The sequence below is a fragment of the Copidosoma floridanum genome, unplaced genomic scaffold (genome assembly GCF_036245765.1).
Source record: "Copidosoma floridanum isolate Cflo_tuat_1 unplaced genomic scaffold, Cflo_Japanese_pri ptg000016l, whole genome shotgun sequence".
In the NCBI taxonomy this organism is placed as follows: Eukaryota; Metazoa; Arthropoda; class Insecta; order Hymenoptera; family Encyrtidae; genus Copidosoma; species Copidosoma floridanum.
In genome coordinates this window covers 5,408,394-5,431,453 of record NW_028321893.1, presented here as the reverse complement: position 1 = coordinate 5,431,453, position 23,060 = coordinate 5,408,394, and the positions used below count along the sequence as shown (strand labels likewise).

Here is a 23,060-nt window from a genome sequence, read left to right as displayed (position 1 = left end):
AATTTGGTCCATCGTGACTCGATACATTCTCATGACTTGTTTTCATTGATAATGAAATAAGAAATGTATTTTAACTTTAAAAAAAAAAAGGTACGTTTATTACTTTTCAGCCAAAAATGTTCCTTGCAGCTTTTTTGTTAAATGCATAAATTTCAAAACATTTTATTACAGTTGTCGCTTTGTATCAATAATGAAATTTCTCAAGTTTTGTTTCTTCTCAGGTGAGAAAACAACGATACCTCTAAAACACAAGGCACCCATAATTTTTGTGCCTAATGGTTGTTGTCATAATGTGAGTAAAGAAAAAAAAGTTACTGCATGGATAGCGTTGATAAATAATACAGCAATGATTCCTGAAGCACGTAAAAAAGTTTAACGTAAACATGTTGTACAGTCAAAGTTCAAATTGTATGGGTTAGAGAATATTTAATAATAGTGTCTACTACCTAAAACACGTTATCCTTATGACTTGTATAAAAAAAATGTAATGAACTGGAAAAAAATACTAAAAACGTTGTTCTCTGTCTGCTTCGACCAAAAAAAGTACTTGTGTACTGTAAAAGCAGGGACACTTTCGTCAGTAGAGTTAATTAAAACAATGTTTGTATATCATGAAAGTCAGTAACAAGATCTTTAATTTTAATCGACTTATTCATGCCATCGACAACATTATAACGTTTTGTTTTATGTGTAAAAAATTCTATTTTATTCTGATTTTAGTCATAAATTGTTTAATGCTTTTTCGTAGCAAAAAAGCAGTTTAATAATTAGCACAACTTAATTCTAAATGGACCTTATACAATGCACTCTCATTTTTATAAAACGATTATTTTATTTTTAATAAATGTTTGGACGTATTCACAACGAATCTTACCTGCATCGATTATTCCTTGAGCTAAGATAGCTCCAAACTTAGCCATATGATCTTCGTGTTTATCAATTATTACTTTTGCATACAATGATCGAAAATCTTTTACTCTATTACAAGTAGCTTCTGTTTGTTGAATTAAAATTAACGAGGAAGCAATCAATGCTCCTTGACGTACGAAATTCACAGGATCATTTGTCATGGGATCAAGTAAATTTATTGCTTCTTTTAAGCCAGTTCCTGCACAAGCTATACCAAGAGCCATAGCAGCACCATACCGAACGTGCGGATTATAGCTTTCAGCAAGAAGAGAAACTACACTGGGGCACTGCTCTGGAGATCTAAAAAAAAAAAAAAAGTAAAAGATTCTTCGTTAATAAAAATAGAACATGTTGGTGCCTGAGGGCACACGATAGGAATAAGCTTCCTTTTGTTGTATATTACTACACATTTTTTTATGACGAATAAACAGTTATATTCATCTGAAACGTCATGATATATGTAACTACATTTTTTAATATACAAATAAACAATTTAGGATTGTGTATTATGATATGAAACAATTTATATTATAAAAGTAAAATAATACTTTATCAAAATATATAATGTGTGCCATTGAACACTAACTAGTTTCCCTTCATCTAGCATAAGCGCTATAGTGTATATATATATAGAGCACGCGGTAGCTCAGTCAGCTAGGTTGTGGGTTAGCACGAACGTTTCAGCCAATCAGTCAGTTGCGCACAGTTCCTACAGCTTCGGCCATTTTGCTGTTACCTGCCATATAAGCATTCGTTTGAATATTTATACAAAAACTTAGCAAAAAATATCGAACTGACGTAACTTTAAAATGATAGTAGGACTTTAAAGTACATGGTAAGTAAGTGAATTGAAGGATTTTTCTATCATCAATATTTTAAGCGAAAGTTTTTGTTTGAGGAAATAGTATTCACTTAAAGGGATAAAACGTACTGTAAGGAGGAATTAAATTACACTATTTTTCGTACCATAAGCGCATAGTTTTTGCTCTTACGGGCGCAAGGTAGAACTTAGCGTATCGGAAGTAAAAACCTTGTTGAAACCTTGGGTATAAGCATACTAATGTCCCACCCTTTGGGCGATATTTGTTCAAGATGTTTCTCAGCATGAGCGAATTTAGTGCGAGAGTCAAGGGGAGATTATGTCACCCCTAGAGGTATGGAGTTAGCTGCTAAGACCGAACAACGATAAGGATACTGTGCTGATGGTTCTGGGCGTAGAATGACAGTTGTCAATATTGGAATCTGAGCTGTTGTCAAAGCTAGTCGAAGATTGATCGATAAATTTGTTTAATTCTCAGTTATGTAGAATATCCATATTTATTGCTCTTTTCTTCACCACCTACATCTCACCCTCCAGCCAAGTCGATTCTGGAACTTAAAGTGGGGTGCAGTTGTGCGATACTTTTCAATACAGTTTCATTGGCTTTTCAGGTACCTCCAGACTTGTAGCTGGCAAAGATATCGTGGTGGGGGAAGGGGTGTTAGACGACGGGGGATAAAGGTGGTCCGATTGGCAGGCAGAATACAGTTATTATATATTAATTCATTATGTATACATGTATAAATTGTATAGATCTATATTTTAATAAATAAAAAGTACTTTTTCGTCAATGAATGTAACAATAGGTAAGTCATAAATTGTATTTATTAATGTACAAATGAGCATACCTGTAAAAAGAAAATTTTAAAAATGTTTATTTTATGATATATTTGATACAGTATTGTTTGTTTAATATTATTTTTACAAAAAATTTTTGAATTACCAAATTAAATAATTATTGAGCAACTATAAATGGTCATCTGCTTACAGCATTCATTAACAGCATCGTGTCAGCAGCATTTTTTTTAAACCCATAAGCAATTGTGAACTATCACAAGAAGTTCTTTGCGTTTCTCTGTACAAAAAGTTGATGGCATTGTGATTATTGATTTAATTTAAAAGTTACTTAAAATTTCCTTATTTTTAAAAAAACAAGTTTAAATTACAAAAATTTTTTTGTTTATAGTGTTAAAAGAGCCCCACATCAAGCAGATGGGATTTTAGGTCCGGATGAAATTGGCTGGGTTCTATATAAAGTTGTAGTTTAAAACGTCTTGAACAAAAGTCGTAATGGGCGCAAGTTCATAAGAACTCTTGCTTTTAAGAGAAAAAGCAATGAAAGTCACCAATTTTTGTTGAAGTTAGTTCAGCGAAGCAGGCGGAGTGTTCGTATACATAGTCAGTCAAGAGGAGAGAGGGATTACGTCACATATCTTGCGAGTGCTGTAATTAAACAAAATGCAGGAAAAAATAATATTAGTGTTATATAAGTAATAGACTAGCCTATTTCCGTCATTTTATCGTGCTACGCAAGCAGCTCATCAGAAATAAATACGTCATTGCACACTATGCCGCTGCTGCACGTGTGCGTATATGCTTCGTGACTCACGTTCAGAATAGGTAACTTTTCGTTGTTTACATGTTTCATTTAAAAATTTCTTAAAATCTTTATCAAGTTACTCTGTCGCGAGTTATTTCCCAGTAGTCATTCCACACGTACTAAGTTATGATTGTTAAAAATTTTCTTTCCGAAATAAGATTAACACTATTCATTAAACATTAAAATGATTTTTCAAACTACCTTATTTCTATTAATGTCGTTTTCTTTAAAGTGTATTTTAAGTACATCATTAAGCAGCCATTCTAATAACACGAACAATTACAGACCCCTGATGTCCTTTTTCTGAGCCTGCTATTTCAAAAACCAGGTACTTTCACCGTATTAATTCCTGAAATATTCGATACTTACTTGCAAGATATTTTCAGACAAGTGTAACACAATGATGACACAATTTTTTTTAATTAATCGCTCAGCTAATCATAAGTGCGAGGTACTTTGTGATTTAAATTTGCATTAGAAGATGCTGGACGTCAAAGATGTATAAATCAGATCATAAAAAACTCAAGAGAACGGGCAAATGATGACAAATTTTCTCTGGACATAAATGCTACTCAATAATAACATCGTCATGCGAAAAAGTTCTTCTTAACGTTGAAGAGTAGTTCCTAAGGAAATAATAATCCCCTTAGGCCAAGTGTGATGAACGGCCAAAGTACCTTAAGCTTTTGCCTAAGGTGCAATGCTAAAAAAACGTATACTAGCGTACATCACCTTTCTTCTCCGGTGAAATGCAGGCAACTCTTTGGACGCAGTCGAGCGGCTAGTCGGTTGCACATGAACATAACTAAAAACCACTTAAGATGCACAAAACCAAGATTCGCAAGGAAAAATAACTCAATATCACTTTGTCCCTCAAATAAACAATGATTAACAGTTGGAGAAGCAATATCATACTTGTCGCAGTTGGGTAAATGGTGATGAACCACCAAAGGCACTATATCGAGCATCTCATAGTTAGAAAAAGGACAATGAAAAGCCAAAAGCTCAAAATCGTACACCTCTTCGTTGGGTGAATGGTCATAATCAGCAAAATGCATGAAATCACTTTTCTCTCAGTTAAGTAATCAAAAAAAATAATGCTCCATACGACACATCCTCTCGTTAGGTCAACGGCCTCAAACAGTTGGGGGCGTTACATCGAGCATCTCCTTTTCGGTGAACGGCCACAAACAGCCAAAAGCTTAATATCGTACTTTCAATCATTAAGTAACAACCGGTAAATATTATAATCTTGATTTAGCTTTTTCTTTCAGATAAATGACGATAAATAGTCAAACGCTATATATGACACTTCGGCTCGTTAGGTGGGAGTCAACTACTAGCCGAAACAATACGAAGAGGAAAGCTCCATATCGCCTTTTGCTTAGTTAGGTGGACAACGATAAACAGCAAAAAGTTCGATATTGCACTTCTTTTCGTTAGGCAGACAGCAAGGGAAAACCATGTGCTCGATATGCATTACGGAATGTTAACATATTCGATATACAAGGCCCTTATTTTTCAGTTCCTTAAAATAATGATGCCACAATCATTATTAATAAGTTTGATAATAATGAAGCGATATTTAACTGGTTCTAAGAAGAGGACATTATCATCATAGGTAGAGGGTATAGAGACTCCATCCTAAAGTTAGAAGATTTATGATTAAGTTCTAGGGACGTCTGTGAAGTTGGGACACCACTTTTTAGTAACAGCATTCTGATTGGAAGAGGATTTTGCAAGTTTTTTGCATTTAATTTGCAGTTTTAATTTCAATTTTGCACTTGTTTATTTAAGGAATAACAGCTAAGGCACTGCCAACTTCACAGAAAGTTAGCAGTCCACTTTCCCCTACAAGGACAACCAAGCCAATTGCAAAGTTCTGCATGGGCTAGGAATTTAAAGTTTTTTTGCATTCGTCCAAATAGCCCAATGCTGATTTTAAATTAATTTATTTTTTTTTAACTAACGACGTGCGCTTTTAACTTCCCAAGAAATTAGCAGTCCACTTATCCCTACAACGACAACCAAGCTGACTGCAAAATTCTGCATGGGCTAGGAATTTGCAGTTTTTTTTTGCATTTCTCTGAATAGCCCGATGACGATTTTGATAATCCTTTATTTAAATTATGAATAATTATTGCTGATTCCTTCACGTGTAACAACAACCCGTGCACGTAAGTGCGTCTTACTGTACAATTTTATAGGATGAAGGTTCGGCCTAAAGTACAGTATTCTTACCTAGACTCTCTAATTACTTAAAGTTTTGGTCAAATGTTGATGAGTTTTATTAGCTTTTCAAAAAAAAATTATAACCTTTAAATTTTATGTTCAATTGATACATATGTGATAATAATCTATAAGAATCTAAAAAATTTTATTGTTCGATTATGCAGTAACTTTTCAGAAACATGTTTACAAAATTTCAGATCAAAATATAAAAAAAATTTGAGAAGATGTATCTGAAGTTTCAAACGTTGGAATCCAACAACAATCCAAAATTGTTTTATTTGCTTTCACAACTAAGTAACTACCAAAAATACATCATACAAACACGTAATATAGTAATTTTTAATATAAACTGCCAAAAAAAAGTTTTTTCCTACCTCGGACGTTTTTGAGAGGCTGGTGTTCCCTCGGTAGAAAAAATAGCATTCACCACATAAGCGCCATCGCTCCGTGGCTACCTTACGTCCCTCGAGCCCTACTTTGCAAGTCCCTTGGGCCGCAAAATAGCCCCGGAGACGATGGCACTTATCCAACGAAAACTACTACAAAGTACAAAGAACGATGTATATATCAAACATATAACACGTATACATGAGGTGCAAGCAGAGACAGTCGAATACATCTACCTATCGGCTTGTAATATTAGGATGATATTTTAATTATTAACAATGTACTCCAAAACAACTATACTTAATTTAAAAGCAACAACAAAAATAACCTTAATTATTTGCACGGCATTTGACATATGCAATATATTTTAAATAGCACTGTTTCGGTGATAGATTTCGATTAGCCAGTGCTAAAATTACAAAAAAAATTACATTATACTCTCTATACACTAATACAACTAGACTGTAAGTATAAGAGCTTGCAATCATAACTTAAAACAGTTACAGGCCCTAAAATACCGAATAATTTGTAGTAATAAGACTTTTGTGACAATATTTTTCTATTCGCTAGTGCTCAAATCACGAAAAAAAATTTTTTATACTCTCTATTTACTGATATAATTTACCTGTAAGATTTTATGCCTGCTATTGTAATCTTAACTAGTTGGGGATGCTTGGATTACTAAAATAACGTACTAAAATTTTGATTTGTTAAAATGGCGGTTGAATAATTGTATGCCGAGTACTTGCGCTTACATAGTGTTATTACTATTTACCTCGGTTTCGGATGATTGAAAATTTTAAAAAAATTTAGACGTACTCGCTAAGTACTTTATTACATACTAAAATCATAGCCAGGTTTATTTTGATTTGTTCAAATGGCAGTCGAAAAACTGTTTTCTGCGTACTTGCACCTACATAGTCTTATCACCAATTACCTCTGTTCCAGATCTTATGAACGCCAGAGAAATTATTTACGAAGTGAAACGAGGTTTGAACTTACTATACTTTTAGTGGTAGTTTTTTTGTAGTAAAACTACCCTTACACGTTACACCCTTTTTTATCTTTGATTTATAAGCAGAAAATCCTAAAAAAACACTGACAAACGATGTCTAACTGTATATATACCTTTTTTTGTTGTTTTTATTTTCGTCCGTCCGCAAGGTGTGATAAGTCAATTAATCTTTACATGTTTTTTTCTAGTTTGAAACTCCAAGAAAAGATTTTTATTTTTAATTAAATTATTTTTCTACTTCTGTCTTTTTAAGAGGTGGTTTCGATAAGGTGCAACCTCCCTTACTTGATTTTGGAGTACAGAATCGTAATTAGTGATCCTTAAACTCTTGTAAAGAGGCTTTTTGAAGTACAATATTTACTTTAGTGAATTTTCATAAAAGTCACAGTAAGCGGTGTTTTTTTTGAGGAGCAGGTGTAATGTGTTTGTACAATGTATTTTTGGTAGTTACTTAGTTGTTAAAGCAAATAAAATAACTTTGGATTTTCGTTGGATTCCAACGTTTGAAACTTCCGATACATCTTTTTAAATTTTTTTTTATATTTTGATCTGAAATTTTGTAAACATGTTTCTGAGAAGTTACTGCATTGTAGTATAATGAAAAATTTTGGATTTTTAAAGATTATTATTACATATGTATTGATTGAACATAACATTTAAAGGTTATAAATTTTTTTTTTAAAATCAAAAAAAAAACCTGTCAACATTTGACAAAAACTATAAATAATTAGATAGTCTAAATAAGAATACTGAACTTTAGGCCGAACCTTCATCCTACAAAATTGTACAGTAAGACGCACTTACATGCACGGGTTGTTGTTACACGTGAAGGAATCAGCAATAATTATTGATAGTTTAAATAAAGGAATATCAAAATCGGCATCGGGCTATTCAGAGAAATGCAAAAAAAACTGCAAATTCCTAGCCCATGCAGAATTTTGCAGTCAGCATGGTTGTCGTTGTAGAGGTAAGTGGGCTGCTAACTTCCTGTAAAGTTGGCAGTGCCTTAGTTGATATTGTTTTAATAAACAACTGCAAAATTGGTGACAAATAATTACGTAACCTGTTTGAAATGACGCTACAAAAAAAATTTTTCTTTTGTTACATCCGTTAATTTGTAACGTAAGTAATTTTATCACTTTATCGGTTTTCAGATGAGTTACCTGAACCCGGGCTTATGAGAGTCCGGCTTTTCTCTAGATTTAGGAATGGGACTAGATATCAACTTTCGATAACGTAAGTGCCAAACAGTCATATCGATAACAAGCCTCTTGCAAGCTCTTATTACACTTGTAAAACGGGAGTGCGTACTGAAGGAACGTGTGTACACGTTACAAGTTTTCTGTGGTTCTTGGGTTTTGCTAGAATTTAGAATAATGTGCATTACCCATTGCAATCCTCATTACGTATCATTAGTGATGCTATTAACAAACCACCTAAACAGTTTGGACATACACGGTAGTATTTTTATAAGGAACAGCACAATATCTTCCTACATGCTTTTAAAAAGATTTCTTATAAGCAAATGGATTGTTGCAACGACGACAAATTGAGATTAGCTTCGAAACCTTTTTTCGAGACTAGTTTTCTCAACGTACTCTAAAACCTATTTTAGTTCCTGTTCCACAACAAACTGTGAGATTCGTATTTTTACCACTTTTTCACATACTCGCAGATTACTTATGTTACATGAATTGTGATTATTTTTTAGACGCATTTGGAGACTTGCTTAATAATGAACATTAAACGTTTGGCTCTTTTTGTTTAAGTTTATTTGTCAAGTGACATTCTTGTCTTAGCGTAAAGTAAATGTGGTACATTACTGAGTAAGCTTATTTTACGAGTGATGCAATACGTCTTTGAGATGAAACTACGATCGTATTAAATTACACCCAAGGTCTTGATATATTTTGATGTGTCGAATTTAATGTAGTCAAGTTTAAGGGGGCACCATCGCCTACTGTAGTGGTGAATTCAGTGACGATAAACGCGATGTTCCTAGACGGAAGCTTGCTTTTATACTAGTAGTGCGTTGGTAATGGAGTTCGTTTTATTTTTAACTGAACTATCATATAAAAAAAGTACAACTCAAAGTAAAAAACTGAATCTTCGAAAGTAAAAAATGTGTAACTTAACTAAAAAAAGGCAGACTGAATTTTTATATGTAATTATTTTTATAATTACTTCGGAAAAGCCATATGACGTTCCATTTGGTCTCGTTTGTCACTCTTCAAAAACAAGACTAAGACACACAATTACTGTCTGTGGAAATACACTAGAGTTTCACTGAGTCTTGCTGTTGATAATCACTGGTAGTTCGATGAGATTAACTATTTGAGCTGGTCTGCAAATTATGCAATGAGCAACTTAAACAAAGCACTAAGTGCACTGCACTGCACAACTGAATTTTTTCCACTGTATAGCAAGAGTTAATCAGAAGATTTACACTAGCATTTAAGGTGATGTATGCACCTTTGAATGCTAGAGTTTGGCAACGTAACTTAAGAGAGTCTTTCTTCAACGAGAGCTGAGTATAATCTGGCGCTTACAGTATACAAAGCTTGCCGCGTGAATACGCACACACACACCTGCAGAGCGCCAAGTTAACCAAGCGCACACGCACAGAGCGTTGAGCCGCCAGAGACAACAAATGTACACAATGTACACAAAAGCCGGGCCTACTGTCGATCGTTCTCATTTCCAATATATATATATATATATATATATATATATATATATATATATATATATATATATATATATATATATATATATATATATATATATATATATATATATATACACACATGTATATATTTATACATGTATATATATAATTGTATGTATGTATATATGTATGTATGTATGTATGTACATGCAGCATTCAGTTGTCTGCTTGAACAGGAAAGTTAACGTAATTTTTTAGTACTTTGCGCAGAAAAAAATTGTTTTCTAACACAATATCATAACATTTTTTCTTATATACACACATGATATCTAAGTCAAGTGTATTTCTAAAGCATTTTATGCAGTAAACAATAAGCTGATCACTGTGAACAACCACCTTAACGTGCGTTTACATGTGCACGAAAGCAGACTTGGCGTAGATATGGGTATACTTCGCGTTCACCTCTACATTTCTGCCGAAGGAGGAGAGAAGCATGGTGCGAAGAGCACGGCTTCAGACGTGCCTCGTTCCACTGCTCTCGGCAGTTTTATTATTATAAAAAGGTTTGCGATTCATTAGTTAAGCATTTTACTCTTACCCCAGTTAAATAAATAATTATTTCTTGTAGGTTTCACCTTTAAGTAAGTCTCTAACCTCTATTTTTCCTACGAGTATTTCCCAACCATTTTTTCTGCTCCCGAAAGATCGTCAAGCATATATTTTTCATTAGATTATCAAAAAAATTTTTACTCAAATAAAAGTTAAGTTGTGCTTGCGAAAAAATAAATGAAAAAATATGAAGTCCGAGGTCTACATTACCTGTATAAGAACATACCTGTATTCGTCCGTTGTTGTATTTACATAGATAAATAGTTGATTAATTTTTTTGCTTACACTCAATTATAGCAGTTACATGATTTGAAAAAATACTTAATAGAATAATTTTTGTTGTAATGTAAAGTTAATATCACTAACAATTTTGTCTATTGTTACAAACATGAGTGTAGAAGACATTCCTTATATCCCTGTTAAGGTTCTTTTAGTTGAGTAAGATAAGAATATCCCGTCGTACATTCTCTTTATTAAAGTCTTACGTTCAGTTACACAGTTGATTATTTGTAAACTGCCTAATTAGGCGTTGTCTTTCTCATTAAACCGCTTTCCACTTCTATTGTGTTGAAAGTTCTTAGGTAGCAATGACCCTTGTGGAATCTCACTCCAGTATGGATTTCGCATTTACTTATGCTGATGCAGTACTATTGCAATCGTCTAGGAGTACCGAGAAGTGATTCGTATTAACGTGGTGCCGATGACCACCTGAGTTTGCGCCCTTCGGCACGCCTGTGAGAACATTGACAATTCAAGCTAAAGATAGCTGTCATCCATAACACGTTCGAAGGCCGCAGGTTCTCGTTCCCAAGGACCCTTTAAAATCCTCATACTGGAGAAAAAGTTAGTGTATTTATAGGTGCCCATGATATATTCTAATAATCCAATAATACGTCAATACTAATTTGCGGTTTGGAAAAAGTTAGTTTATTGAGAGGACGCTGCTTATGTAACATTAACATACATATGGTTAGAAGAGACATAATATTATATGCAACACTTGAATATGCTTATCAAGAGGTGACTTATGTGGACAATCACATGTATGTAAGGGTTAATATGAGGACAAAAGTGGAATTATGTGGACGTCCGTGAAGTGATGTCTCCACGCGCCAACCCACTACTGTTCTAACTTAAAAGGAGTGTCTTTAAATTTCATCTATTAGTGGGGAGAGGTTAGTGCCCAGAATTTCGTGAGGAAGAAGAGTTTTTGATCTACATCGATTTTGACATTTACGAGGTTTTTACATAATTTATTGACTTTCCTTAATGATTTTTATAGAAAAATCGGCAATATTTATGGTCATAAATTGAAAGCCACTTATTAATATTTCATTATTTAACAAGTGTACATGACACGATGTATATTTTTTTTACGATGATAACTTTTGTTGAAAAAGATTTAACGATTTATGATATTGAAATACAACAATATTCATTTTATAACACGTATACGTTAAAGCAATAGGTAAAAGACAGTCGGGTTCTATAAGTTGAGATAATATATATATAAATATACCTATAGAATATTGATACATCTGAAACATGTACAAATTTATAATATACATAAAACAAGTATACATATGTATCGTTATAAATATCATCAGAATTTTCGATTGGGTACGGGGAGTTCTATCTCTTCGTGGCTATGATAAAGTGAAATTCAAAAGGTTATTCACTTAACCTTGTAAATTAGGCGATACTTTCACAGTTATTATTATTTAATAATTATGTAACGTTTTAATTTATATATGAAGTGGTATGATGTCATGTATGTACGTATAAGAATTAACGAATTTTACATTGTTTTAAAATAATAGTAACACAAAAAAAGTTAATTGCACCGAGAACTTCATACTTATCAATGACTTTTCACAATTTGATAATTATTATATTACATTTTTTAATAAATGATTTATTAACATTATTTTATATTGAACATGGATTTTATGTTTCATTTATATGCATGAAGTCCATCTATAGGCCTCTTTAGCAGTGTGGAACAATAGATAAAAATAAATATTCTCAAAACTAAGTAAAATTAAAATTTATTGTTAATAGGAGTACTTTATACTTAATAGAAAAAGTTGTAAGGGGACAAAAAAATGGTGTGGAAAGGCTTTGGGAGACAAAGAAAATAGCGTGATGGGTCGGTGGGGGACTGTGGGGGGATAAGAAAAATGGTGTGGGGGGTCTGTGCGGGGCTATGGGGGGACAAGAAACATGGTGTGAGAGGTCTGTAGAGGGATAGGAAAAATTGTGTGGGGGGTCTGTGGAGGGTCTGTATCGGAGCTGTGGGGGGATATGTGGAATGCCCCACAGAAATAACTATATAATATAGGGAGATATATGCACATATATATATTTATAGTGATAGAGCTTCGCTCCCTGCACGCTCTGCACACCAACCTCCCAATTTTTAAAATCAGTTAAACATGATATTTTTTCAGTTTTTATTTTAAAGTAGAAAAATAAAAAAATCTTTGTAAAGTAGTTCAAGAGTCAAAACAGAAGTAGTATAAATTGTACCTTTTTATAAGTTTGCAAGACATTTTTTTTCTTTTTTTCTAATCGCAAAAAAATCCAAGGAGATTATAAGCGAGGAAATAACATTTACAAAAATTATATTCACAAAACAAAAAATAAAAAAGAAATTCCAGTTGATAATATAATTCAATCGTTGCAACCATGTGTGCAGTTTTTGTTGATGAAATATGAATGCCTATCAATGTTGAATATTGTGCATTTATACAAAGTAATAAGTATATTTTAAACTATATTCACACAGATAATATAGCATTAGTAGAAATAAAAAAAGCTGTGATGAGAGTAAAAAAATTTTTGATGGAATTAAAAATTGTGTTTATGGTAGATACTTAAGACTAATGAAAGTTGCCTGGAAATAACAAGAATTTTGAATTTGTGGTATAAGTCACAAAGTATGTAATTTAACAATTTACTTCAAAAATTGACAAAAACTTATTTTTTTTTTAAATAAAATTTAAAATACAATAGAAAAATGGCAAATTTTACTGATAGCATAGTTTGAATCGAACAAAACTGGTGATTGATGAATTAATGAATTTTGCAAAATCAATAAAATATGTTATAAACTATTATTATTATTATTATTATTATTATTATTATTCTTATTACTATTATCATTATTATTATTATAAACCAAACTTATACGTTAATAGTTTCAATAAATAACTGAAAATTTTGCAAAAACGAAAAAATTACAAAATTAAATACACCAATAGTAAGAGTAAACATAGTATCTCCTAAAGATCATGAAAGGTTTTTTAAAATTGATACTAAATAAAGTGACCAGAGCAACATGATTTAAGGATTTGAAAGCATTTAATAAGATAATATATCAAACATTCAACGATACTGCAATTGTAATGGGTTCAATATAACACGATGATCAAATAGATGATAATTTTAAGGAAGCCAGTATTGTTATGTTACCTTATCAGTTACGACAATTTTTTGCCTGGTTTCTGATTTCGGAAACATCTAAGGAGATAAAATTCGGAAAACATGAAAATCATTTAATGGAAGATTTTATAGATAACAATCAAAATCGTGCACTTTTACAGATAAGTAAAATTTTACAATTAGGAGACAAATCATGTAAAAATTTCCAGTTTCCCACACTCAACAAAAATTAATACAACAAAAAACAGTACCATTTGAGAAATTGTTTTTTGTACTCAAATGTTGAATTCAATCTAGATAAATTAAATAAAGATCAAATGACAATTTTAAAAATTATATTTGAACAAACATATAAAATTTTTTTTGTTTATGGTCCAGGACGTTAAAAAAAAACATTTTTATACCAGATTTTTATTCATCATTTCATTTTTGGTGAAAAAAATTTTTTATCCATGGCATGGACATGTATGGCATCAATATGACTTCCAAAGAATGACCAGTCATAGAACATTTTGTTTACCATTAAACTCGTGCAGTGTAGAAAGTTTATTCTTGAAATTTGAATCTAAAAAAGAAAAACTGACAGAAGTAGATTTAATTATATAAGACGATGCTTTTATGATCTCAAAAAAAGCCTTAAAAACATTTTTAAAAACATGAAATTATTTCTGTGATGCCAATATCCATTTTTGTAATAAATTATTTGTTTTAAATGGCAATTTCAGAAAGATTCTTTTAGTTTTAATAAATAGTAGAAGAAGCATGATTATACAAGAAAGTATTAATAAATCAAATAATCAAATTTTTGGTCGTTATTTTGTATTCCCCAACTTAATATCGATATTCGTTCAATTGACAAAACATTTTCAAAATTATTATTAGATATTGGAGAAGGAAAAATTAAATCGTTTCACGTACCAAATTATTTGACAACAACTGATGTTTTTTCCGATATTTTTGCTAAAGATATTAACTTTTCAATAAATAACGTTGTACTTACTTTTTATAACAAATTCACTTCTTTTTAATAATAAAATTCTAAACCATGTAAAAGAAGAAACAAAAACTTGTTTTACAGCAAAGATCACGCTACTTACGAAGGTGTTGATAAATCTGATAATAATTATATAAATTTTCTAAATGAATTTTTTAACAATATTAGTGAAGGCTTATTACCGCGTGAGCTTTATTTAAAAATTAGAAAAATTGTTATGTTGACACGAAATTTCAGTATAGTTAATGGCTTATGTAATGGTACAAGATGACAAATTACAAAATAACTAATTACACTATTGAAGCAAACATTATAACTTGAGAAAAAATTAGAAAGACAGTTTTCATACTAAAAATAACTCTTGATACAGAAAATTCATCATTGTTACCTTTTAATTTGTACTAAAAACAATTTCGTTCAGTCTTAGCATTTTCAAGGACTATAAATAAGACTAAAGGTCAAAGTTTGAATACTATTGGATTATATTTGAAAAAATCACTATTTTTGCATGGTCAATTATATGTCACGTTGTCAAGATGCAAAAATAAAAATGGTACTTATATTGAAACAGAACGTTATAATAATTTAGAGTTAGAAAATATTCTTTGGAAACAATATTTTGATGTTAACTAATCTAAAGTAGATACAAAAAAAATTTATTTTCTTTACATTAGCAAAAGTATGAAATCATACGTAATATTTCGCATTTTTTATTTAAATAATAAGTAAGTTTATAAAATCAATGTAACTATCATTTAAATATTGTTTCTAACGGATGCGCATTATTAGACGTATTTTAATAAATATGATTTCTATCTTTTCGTGATAAATAGAGCTACGAGTAAGGTCCACGGTTTAAATATTCTGTGAGTTTATTTACTTGTTATGAATTTAACGATAAAAATATAATGTCGTGTTCTGATACGTATTCAGTAAAGCAATTAATAAGCTTTTAGAAAAAAATAAAAAAATAAAAAAAAAAAGAATAGCAAGCCAGAGAACTACCTCAACGGTAGTGTGCAAATGTGCTAATGTACTAGACTAATTATCAAGAGAGTGGTGGAAAGTGGCTGAAGGGGGCTAAAACAAATATTGGAGCGTTGCTAAGAAAATGTGTTTAGAAATTATTCTCAAAAGCTGAGACAGCAGGTGCAAATAGATATGTAACTAGAAATAAAATGAAAACCGATACAATTTTACCTTATTTAGAGATGAGGCTAAAGGGTGACTGGAGAGAATTCTTGAAAATTGTGTTGGATTCTCCAGTTATTTTGTTATAAAGTTATAAGGGAGGGGGAAGCATTAAGGGACTAAACAAAAATTCAACCCAACAAAATTTAGGTAAAAGCTGACAGTATGGAAATGTGCGAACAAATTACACAGCAAACATAATAATTACATTCGAATTCGAGATAATAAAATAGAACTGAGGAGTGGTGAAAAGTGGCTGCTTAAAAATGGTAAAGGGGGCTAAGAGATTTTCTCAAAAAGTGTAAGGAAAGCTGAGAGTGGGGGTGCACAAAGTCATTTAACTAAAAATGACATAATTACAAATATAATTTTACTTTATTGAAAGTTGCTGCTGATGGAAGGCTTAAGGAAGTTCTTTTATATTGTAAGGGAGGCTTATTGGTTTACTTGGTAATTGGGTTATAAAATTATGAGGGGCTAAGAGGGGTGAAGGGGGGCTCAACAAAAATATACTTAAAACTGATAGAATTGTACTTTATTGAGACAAGGGATGAGGGAGGGAGGTCAGACAAGGGTCTTAGGGGAGGTTCATTAAAATCGAGGGGGGAGACTGAGGGGTGGTGGAAGGGGGCTGACTAAAAACTTAACCCAATTAAAATTACGTAAGAACTGTTAGAATATTACCTTATTTGGAGGTTGGGCTGAGGGTGGCTCGAGGAGTAGAGAAGGGGGTTGTGACAAATGACCCTAGATATTTATATAACTTTATTCATAGGCCGCTACCAATGTTACATTCTGATACATGTGGTTGAAAGGAACACTATCTCACACATAATGGTTGAATACTAATTATAAAAAATGTTTACTACTGTTTTTTTGGATCATTATTATTTTTTACGTTATATTTTAATCAGTATGACACTCATCCGCATACAACGCACTGCCAGTATTACTGAGGGAATACGGGAAGGTAGTAAAAGTAAATTTGATGTCAAATGTCTGTAGTTTTGTGAGTTTTTGATCGGCCTCTTTTCGACTTAGATTACGGTAAAAAGCGACAGTGCAGAGGCATTTTTTCCCTCTTTATGTGTGCAAATTGTAGCAGCTATTATCTAACAGCGTAGCGTTTGACTCTCTTTTTGTTAAAGTTACTCCTGCTACGTCTCTGCTGTCTTTTTTTCAACTCGGTCGTCACCTTACACACCACGCTTAGCTATGTCTTTTTTTGTACAGACACATAAATTTTCATTCAATAAGTGGTTGACAAGTCTGTGTTGTGTACCGATTCGTAAATTTTGTAAATTTTTTTTTTTTTTTTTTGTGAAAAAGAAATTTAGATCCAAACGGGTACTCGACACTGAATTTTACAATGATAACACCTATAACTACGTTTCCTATTCTAAATTTAACTTATTATCATTTGTTTTCCTTGATTATTTACGTATTGTGGATCTATGTGTTGATGATGTGTCGTTATAATTTTAATTAATATTGTTTTATGCTGTCTGCCAAAGTAGTATCGGTGTAGACATCAGTTTACATAATGAGGTGATAAATATAAGTGCAGTGTGTGCATGCAGTGTTTTTTTTTTTTTTTTTTTGCTTCACCCAGAAGCGTAAGTGCCCCTCCTCTCATCCCTTTGAGAGCGGGCCTCCGAAATAGCCAATACACAGCTAAAGGAGCTCTCTGATTGGTTGAAATTGACTGTGTTGGCCTGGTGTCAGTTGTGTTACCCACCGACACACTTAGAAGATAGGGCCCCTGATGCAGTGTACCTATCGAAGTCCGAGGTGCTCAGGCGCAGTGCCAGCAGAGTTGGCTTCACTTCTTTCATCGCGCATGCACACTGACTTAATGTGATCACTGCGGTGCACCGCACATACATATGTGGTACAGAAAAAAAGTAACGCCTAGGACTTACATGAGCTACTTTATCGCCAGTAGACAGCGCTAAAATAGCGAACTTTACGGCAGGGTAGGTTAAAAAAGTAATGATTCTACTTTATCTAAGTAACTATCCAAGACGGCATCGATGATTGTTCCATATTTAGTGGTCGATGGCAATGGGTTCCTAATCATTTTATTTAACTTCAATTTTCCTTTCAATAATTAAATTAATGGTACCGTAGTCTCAGAGGAACAGTCAACATAAAAATATCCGCTTACCACTAATTATAGGAATTTTATTATAATATTTTTTAAGTACTGCAAAACCCTCGTCTGTATACTTTAGTAGTTGATCATGAATAAATTTAATTACTTTGTTGACAGAAAAATTAGGTAGTATATAAATAGCTACAACGATTATCTCTTTGTCTTTTGGCACAAGGCATTAACATCGACAAATTTTTCTTATTGAACTTTTACCAACATTAGCACTTTTCATATTTGGATTGCGTAAACTTTTCCACTGTTCAAATTTTTTGCAATTTTTTAACGCGTCACACAGTTAAAAATTTTTTTCGATATTTTATCTTTAAAATTTCTACTTGATCCGTTTGATTTTAGAGTTTCTGAAGTCTAATTTTACTTTCAAATTTTGCGCCTGTTAAGTGACGTCAGTCGATTTATAATAAGTTTTAAAAGTGTTTTACTTGAATTATGTATAATCCATATACTAACGATTGAGGAACGATGATATTGTTTACTCTAAGAGAAAAATTTTGGTACATCGTCCGAGATTTGAGTAATGGATGTAAATCAACTGCCCCTTCACATATGTTTAAATGACGGAAAGAGAGAACGTGTTTGCTCTACTACATACATTTATTAAATGCTATACTATATACTACTTGCTATTGAGAGAGCATGTGGTGGTGGGTAGACAAACAGAAACGAAGGAAGCAAGAAAAAGTGTGACGATTTCCCTTACTTTCGTCTGGTAAGGTCCCTACATAAGAAGCTTTGCTTCAAAAAAAAAAAAAAAAATGCAGAAAGAGGGTTCAATACAAAAAGAAAAGAAGCAGCACTTACAGATCCCATGAAATTCGTGGGGTTGTCGACGCTGTATTTGGGCCCAAGGAACTTGCGGCTGCTTTAGTAAGTATCAGTGGTGGCAAGTCATACCCTGGTTGTGGAGCGGGGCTGGCCTCCCTTGACTAAGTAGATGGCCCGCTTGCGTTCTCGATAAGAGAAGATTTCTAGGGTCTGGAATCTCGTGGTGTGCCATCTTTGAGGACCGCTACCCGGGTGGCAGCCTCCTCTCCACTGTTGGCTTTGGCTGAAAGGCGATCCATGTCATACGAGCGACAACGTTCGATCCTCTTACGTTCTTCCTTCATATTATCCTACATCCTTTTTATCATACATAATTCCAACAGTGCCTTACCACTGCATCACTGCGCCTTTATGACACTTAAACTGATGCAAGGATGAGTTTATCTTACAATAGTAAGCCTTATTTTTTTAATAAAAATCTTTAGATATCGCTAAAACAACTAAATTATTATAACACTTTTTTTATTTTAAATCACCGTTAGGGATTTTATATTAGCATCTATATAGTTTAAAATAGATTACAATTTATCGCTTACGTCATCGTCACTTTTGCTTGACCTGTATATAATATTCTTCTTCTTCGATGCTCAAGTGGCTCCTTCTATATTTAAATTTGTTGCAATTAACTTTAGACATTCGTACCAAGTGCGCCATTTGATTACATCTACAACGTAATACGTAATACTATATACTTTGTCACGGTGTTCCCGACGATTGTACGTCGTTTTTGTAGAGCGCTTGTTCCCTCGTTTAAACCTCTTACATTAGTCCTAAAAGAAGGAGGTGCGTGTAAGCGTTTCAACACAACAGGTGGTATACATATATTTTTGGGCCCGATGTTCACATGCTTGGTGGTAAGGAGAGGAGGTACAAACAAGGCTGCCTGTCGATTTAGAATGTGGCTCTGTTATTGAAAACAAGGAGCTAGGAGAAAAAAAGGTAGAAGGTTTTTTTCTCTCGCACATGTGATTGGAGAGACGTTTTCACGTGAAAAAGGGGTCATACACAAAGCATGGGGAGAGAAGGGAGCGAAAAGAGAATCTTTCCAAGTAGCAAGGTAGCAACGAACGCGGTTACCTTGACTCTAAGGTTTTGTTTTAAATTGAACAAATTGTAACAGAAGAGATTTGAGAAGACAAGTGGCTCCTTCATTTTCTCATGAGACTGTAAATTCTAAAACTTCTTAACAAAATTTAAAAACATAGTCTTCGCTTCCCTGTGTTTTTTTTGACCGTAAAAACCTTTTGGTTTCACACGGTATCTAAAATTTAGAGCTGTGTAGTTGGTATACCCACAACAAAAATCCTCAAAGCCTGATGCTTGCAAGTTTGCCTTGCTAGAACTTACATTCTCTTGGGATGCTTGTTATTAGACGTATTAAAATTCTAACTTACTGACAAGCATTAGTCATATACCTACCTTTTCAAAAAAGTCATTTATGTATGAAATAAAGTTCTTAAGTAATGTAAAAATGCATATATCAAACAGAAATACGTTATAGTTTATGCTATAGTAAACCATTATCTAAGGAATTTTCGAAGCCTCGTTTTATAGTAGAAAAAAATTCATCATTTCCCTACAGAATTTTTGCAGTAACCTAAGAAGGATAGTTTTTTTTAATCAGATGATAGCTTTATTTATTTTTTTAGTTTTTTATTCACATTTTTACTTCTATAGGTATTGGAAAAAATGTTTAACCATTAATTTTTTTATCGTAATATTTTCTACAAAAAGACGCTTCTGCAAAGCTATTATTAATTATTTTTAAGAAGTTAATGGCAAAAAAAAGGGGGCCAAGAAAGTATTTTATGCAAAAAAATTAAGATCGACGTGGACAAAAGGTTTATTTTCACTTGAACGTAACCGTAAGAAAACATTGGTATAACATTGCATGACGAAAAGCTATTTGAACAATTACAGAGCAATAATAAGTTTATTGTTACTTAATTTTTGAAAGTAAAACTTTGAAGTGTTATTATAAACTTAATAGTTGGTCTATAGACATTTTACTGCGGTAAAAACTTTGTATTTTATGTTAATAATGATAATAAAGAAAAAGATATTGATTTTTGCAATTTTTAATGTATTGTCATAAAAAACTTAATTTTACACCTCAAACATTTGCAATATCTTAGAAAATTTAAAGTTTCATTTTTATCAAACGATAATGTATTTTCCATGAACTATAAAAATTGGAAAAAAGGATGCTCCAGCTCACTCTAAAGTTGAGATAGAAAAAAATGACTTTGTTGCCATAACAGACTAATAATTTTATTTTTCGTTGGAAAAAAAGTTATGTATTATCATTACGTATTTTTACATCACACTGCTGGAGTAATTTGTTAGTTTTATTGAAAGAGTGGCTAAAAAATCAAGAAAACTGCATTGTACTTGTCGATAGCCAAAGCATAGTTGGAGCTATGGAACTTTTTGACGACAAAAGAGACATTTGGGAGCTATTGATTGAGCAATTGGAGCGTTATGTTAATGCTAATTCAATAAACAAAGCTAAGAAGGTAGTACTATTTTTGACACTGGTCCGAAAACAGAGTTCTGCCTTCTTAAAAATTCTATGAATGCCAGACAAGCCAGCTACAAAGAAGTATAAGGCATTAGCTAATTTAATGCAAAAACATTTAAGACAGCATCGTGTAAAATAACTTAGTGCTTCAAGTTTAAAAAGAGGTTACAAAAAGTAAAAGAAGGAATAAGTGATTTTGCGCAAACTTGAAGCAACCAGCAGAGCATTGTTATTTTACAGCAGAGCTTAATAGTCATCTTCCTGATGAATTTATATGAGGAATACATTCTGATTCTACTAAAAAAATGCTCTGACATGAAAAAAATTTGACGTTTAATTTATTAATTAAGCAATGAAAAAGGTAGTGGCTATGAAAGCAGCGAATCGTAATAGAGACAACATGCTACCATTGACCATTGGGAAGTTCGGTAAATTTTATTAAGTCGAATGAGCCGCTAAAGAAATCAAACAAAGGCTAAGTAAATTCAAAATAACAAGCATCCCAAGAGAATGTAAGTTCTAGCAAGGCAAACTTGCAAGCATCAGGCTTTGAGGATTTTTGTTGTGGGTATACCAACTACACAGCTCTAAATTTTAGATACCGTGTGAAACCAAAAGGTTTTTACGGTCAAAAAAAACACAGGGAAGCGAAGACTATGTTTTTAAATTTTGTTAAGAAGTTTTAGAATTTACAGTCTCATGAGAAAATGAAGGAGCCACTTGTCTTCTCAAATCTCTTCTGTTACAATTTGTTCAATTTAAAACAAAACCTTAGAGTCAAGGTAACCGCGTTCGTTGCTACCTTGCTACTTGGAAAGATTCTCTTTTCGCTCCCTTCTCTCCCCATGCTTTGTGTATGACCCCTTTTTCACGTGAAAACGTCTCTCCAATCACATGTGCGAGAGAAAAAAACCTTCTACCTTTTTTTCTCCTAGCTCCTTGTTTTCAATAACAGAGCCACATTCTAAATCGACAGGCAGCCTTGTTTGTACCTCCTCTCCTTACCACCAAGCATGTGAACATCGGGCCCAAAAATATATGTATACCACCTGTTGTGTTGAAACGCTTACACGCACCTCCTTCTTTTAGGACTAATGTAAGAGGTTTAAACGAGGGAACAAGCGCTCTACAAAAACGACGTACAATCGTCGGGAACACCGTGACAAAGTATATAGTATTACGTATTACGTTGTAGATGTAATCAAATGGCGCACTTGGTACGAATGTCTAAAGTTAATTGCAACAAATTTAAATATAGAAGGAGCCACTTGAGCATCGAAGAAGAAGAATATTATATACAGGTCAAGCAAAAGTGACGATGACGTAAGCGATAAATTGTAATCTATTTTAAACTATATAGATGCTAATATAAAATCCCTAACGGTGATTTAAAATAAAAAAAGTGTTATAATAATTTAGTTGTTTTAGCGATATCTAAAGATTTTTATTAAAAAAATAAGGCTTACTATTGTAAGATAAACTCATCCTTGCATCAGTTTAAGTGTCATAAAGGCGCAGTGATGCAGTGGTAAGGCACTGTTGGAATTATGTATGATAAAAAGGATGTAGGATAATATGAAGGAAGAACGTAAGAGGATCGAACGTTGTCGCTCGTATGACATGGATCGCCTTTCAGCCAAAGCCAACAGTGGAGAGGAGGCTGCCACCCGGG

General features: G+C 32.7%; 1 protein-coding gene across 2 annotated transcripts in view; it reads right to left on the bottom strand.

Annotated features, from left to right (window-relative positions):
• Rpn2 (Regulatory particle non-ATPase 2) overlaps positions 1-23,060 on the bottom strand; it is a 492,767-nt gene that overhangs the window by 175,699 nt on the left and 294,008 nt on the right. For both annotated transcript variants that reach the window (XM_089592351.1, XM_089592352.1), the window contains exon 11: positions 875-1,209. In XM_089592351.1, coding sequence (XP_089448477.1) covers positions 875-1,209 — 335 coding nt within the window. The remainder of the gene's footprint in view (positions 1-874; positions 1,210-23,060) is intronic.